Source organism: Pteropus medius, unplaced genomic scaffold (genome assembly GCF_902729225.1).
Source record: "Pteropus medius unplaced genomic scaffold, Ma_sr-lr_union100, whole genome shotgun sequence".
Taxonomy (NCBI): Eukaryota; Metazoa; Chordata; class Mammalia; order Chiroptera; family Pteropodidae; genus Pteropus; species Pteropus medius.
The window spans coordinates 10,566,656-10,569,977 of record NW_024347788.1 but is presented as its reverse complement, the minus strand read 5'-3'; the positions used below and the strand labels follow the sequence as shown (position 1 = coordinate 10,569,977).

At 61.5% G+C, this 3,322-nt stretch overlaps 1 protein-coding gene across 1 annotated transcript; it reads left to right on the top strand.

The window, feature by feature from the left end:
• The first annotated feature begins 514 nt into the window (after positions 1–514).
• On the top strand, positions 515–3,102 carry LOC120614439 (ubiquitin carboxyl-terminal hydrolase 17-like protein 6). The gene has a single exon (XM_039877336.1). It carries the CDS (start codon positions 515–517, stop codon positions 1,991–1,993), a length of 1,479 nt encoding a protein of 492 aa, XP_039733270.1. The 3' UTR covers positions 1,994–3,102.
• Positions 3,103–3,322: the final 220 nt, after the last annotated feature.

Genomic DNA, 3,322 nt, shown 5'->3' with positions numbered 1-3,322 from the left:
ACTGTGAGAAAATAAGTGTCTGTGTTCTAAGCCACCTCGTCTGTGGGATTTTGTCATGGCAGCCTGAGCAGATACACCGAGCGCAAAAGTTACACCTTAGGACGTTAGCCCCTGAAGCATGACTGGAAGGGTTTGTAAACACACGCTACCCCATGCCTCCCAGTGTCGTTCAGGGTCTCCCTTTTGGAAAAGCGAAGACACATGCAGATCCCCATCATCTCAACTCGCACCATCCTAACAAACGAGATGCAGGTATTCCAGAAATAGACATCAATGAGAGGCGTCAATCAGCCCTTCTGGGGAATCGGTGACCACACCATAACCTGTCGTCCAATCAGGCCCTAGGAGTTGATTGGTGGGTGGGCCGAGTTGCGGGTCACGTGGCAGGAGTGGGCTATAAAAAGAGGCGACGAGCGGCCGACTCCGGCATTCGGAGCTGGTCTCCGCCCGCGAAGCTTCGCGCTGTGACGGGAGCTTTCGGACGAGCCGTCTCCTGAAGGCCGTCGCCGGAGACATGGAGGCTGCCGTTCTCCGTCGCCAGGGTGGCCCTCAGCTCAAGGACGCCCCGACACTCAGGTCCGCCTGGCCGGGGGCGGGCGATGCCGAGGCGCTGGGGGGACGGCGCGGGCCCCCGGCGGTGGGCGCGGGGCTCCGGAACCTGGGGAACACCTGCTACGCGAACGCGGCGCTGCAGTGCCTGACGTACACCGCGCCGCTGGCGCGCTGCCTGCTGTCGCGTCGGCACGCCGAGGCCTGTCAGAGGCCCGCGTCCTGCGTCCTGTGCGCCATGCGGGCCCACGTGGCCCGGGCCCGCCGGTGCCGCGGAGAGGTCATCCAGCCCGCGACGGGGCTGATCGCCGGCTTCCACAGACACAAGCAGGAGGACGCGCACGAGTTCCTCATGTTCACCGTGGACGCCATGCAGCAGGCCTGCCTGCGTGAGCCCGAGCGGCGGGGCCGGCGCTGCGGCGACAGCACCCCGATCCGCCGAATCTTCGGAGGGTACTGGAGGTCCCAGGTCAAGTGTCTCCGCTGCCACGGCGTTTCCGACACTCTGGACCCGTACCTGGACATTACCCTGGACATCCAGGCGGCGCAGAGTGTGACCCAAGCTTTGGAACTGCTGGTGAAGCCCGAAAAGCTGGATGGTGACAATTCGTATCATTGTGGCGTTTGCCTCGAGAAGGTGCCTGCTTCCAAGACGCTGACTTTGCACGCTCCCTCCGAGGTCCTTATCCTGGTCTTGAAACGGTTCTCGGATTTCACAGGCAGCAAGTTGGCCAAGGAAGTGCAATATCCTGAGCACCTTGACATGCGACAGTACCTGTCCCAGCAGGACGCAGGACCCCTCGAGTACGAGCTCTACGCCGTGCTGGTCCACGCCGGGTGGACCTGTCGCAGCGGACATTACTTCTGTTACATCAAGGCCGGGAACGGCCAGTGGTTCAAAATGGATGACGCTAAGGTGACCGCCTGTGACGTCTCTTCTGCCCTGAGCCAGGATGCTTATGTCCTCTTTTACATCCAGAAGAGGGAATTGCAAAGAGACGGCGGGAGTGTGTCGGCAGGTGAGGAACAGAGGTGTCACTGGGCCGAGCACACAGGCACACGAGCAACCCCGCAGGAGCCTGAGACGCACTCCGAAGTCACGGGCCCTGAGGCGGAGGAGCCCGAGCGAGGGACATCAGGCGAACAGGTCACCTTGGAGCAGTGGAGACTCCTCCAGGAACAGTCGCGAGCGGAGCCTCAGTTCAACCTCAGGAGAATCGAACGAGCCCTGCCCGCCGACGCAGTCGTGATCCACGCGTCCAAGTTCAGCGGCGGGGTCCCCGAGAATCGTCCGGAACAGGAAACCCGGCTGATCAGAGATGCAGCCGGGGACATCCCCCCTCAGGAGGCCAGACACAGCGGCCGAGTCCCTTGCCTCGGAGGGAGAGCCAAGGCTACCAAGAGGAAGAAGAAGGGGTGGCGGCCTCTGGACGTGCTCCAATAATGTCACACGGCGCCTGCCCGCACTCACAAGCACAGCCCATACGTGGGCGGAGTCGTGTGTGGCCGTGACTCGTCTAGGCAGGGGGAGGGACTGGCTGCACTCATGAGGTGTGCCCTTCATTGTGGACTTGTGAGTCCCGAGCTTCGAGGGGTGACAGTCCACAGCGAGGTCACTGGAGATCGGGTTGATGGCTGGGTCTGGGGACCCGCCAGTGGGCTGTGTGTGAAGGGTCAGTGGTTGATGGGACATGTGATGTTTACAAGTGGGATACTTGCGAATCGATTTAGTGACTTTTAAATATTAAAAGGGAGTGCGTTGGGGAGATGGGGAGAATGGCGTTGATTTTCCCCATGTTTGTTTAACCGCGGGCCGCGGGGGGCGGGGCGCCGGGAGGGTGGGTGTTCGCGGTGGGTGGTGCTCGGACTCAGCGATCTGTTCCTCCAGCTATTAAAGGGGAGATTGGCGCTGGGAACCAGAACTTGAAGCAGCAAACGTGGCCCATGCACAACGCACTGAGGCTGCCAAAGGGCCAGAAAGGGGGACCTGTTTGGAGGGTGAAGCACTAAAGGCCGCTTGTGCGACCCGGGACCAGGGAGGGGTGCCACTGCCCTACACGTGGGGCCAAAGCTTTGGAGGGGCCACGCCATGGGAGGTGACCTGAAACAGGAGGGGCAGGGCCCTGTGGCAGGAGTGGGGGGCTTTGACCCGGGCAGATGGGAAGAGAGTCCTCGGCAAAGGGCGGGAAATGAGAAGGGAAGACAGGAAAGAGGGGTGCTGGCCTTACAAGGGGACCTGGGGCCAGACCTCATGTGAGGGGTGTGGAGAGAAGGGGGCGGGACAGCGGGGACCGGAGCCTGGCTGTGGAGAAGGGAATCGGGGCCAGCCGTTGGCAGGATGACCATCTCTGTTGCCCAGGGGAGGTGGGGCCGGCCTTGGGCTGTGAGGAGAGTGGACGGGAGCGGGGACAGCAGCGTGGAGGAAGCGAGGATCCTGGAGCGAGGGAGCCGGCAGCCGGCCGGAGGACAGCCCCGCGGGCTCACCGAGGCGAGAAGGGCCGGGGAGGCAGGCAGGCTCCTGCCCGCGAAGACCACCAGGCAGCCAGAGGCAGCCCAGGGTCAGCCGCGCGTGCGTCTGCCTCGAACCTTCTAGTCATCAGAAAATCAGACGCGCCTTTCTCCTAGAAGCCTCCTCCATGTTTTAAAACCACAAGTAGGATTCCTAAGCAGTTACAAAAACAGCGATGGGTAACCTAAATAGCGACCATGATGACAAATAATTTTAATAGCGATGTAAATATTAATAGATGGAAGTTAGACTAGAACCCCCCCT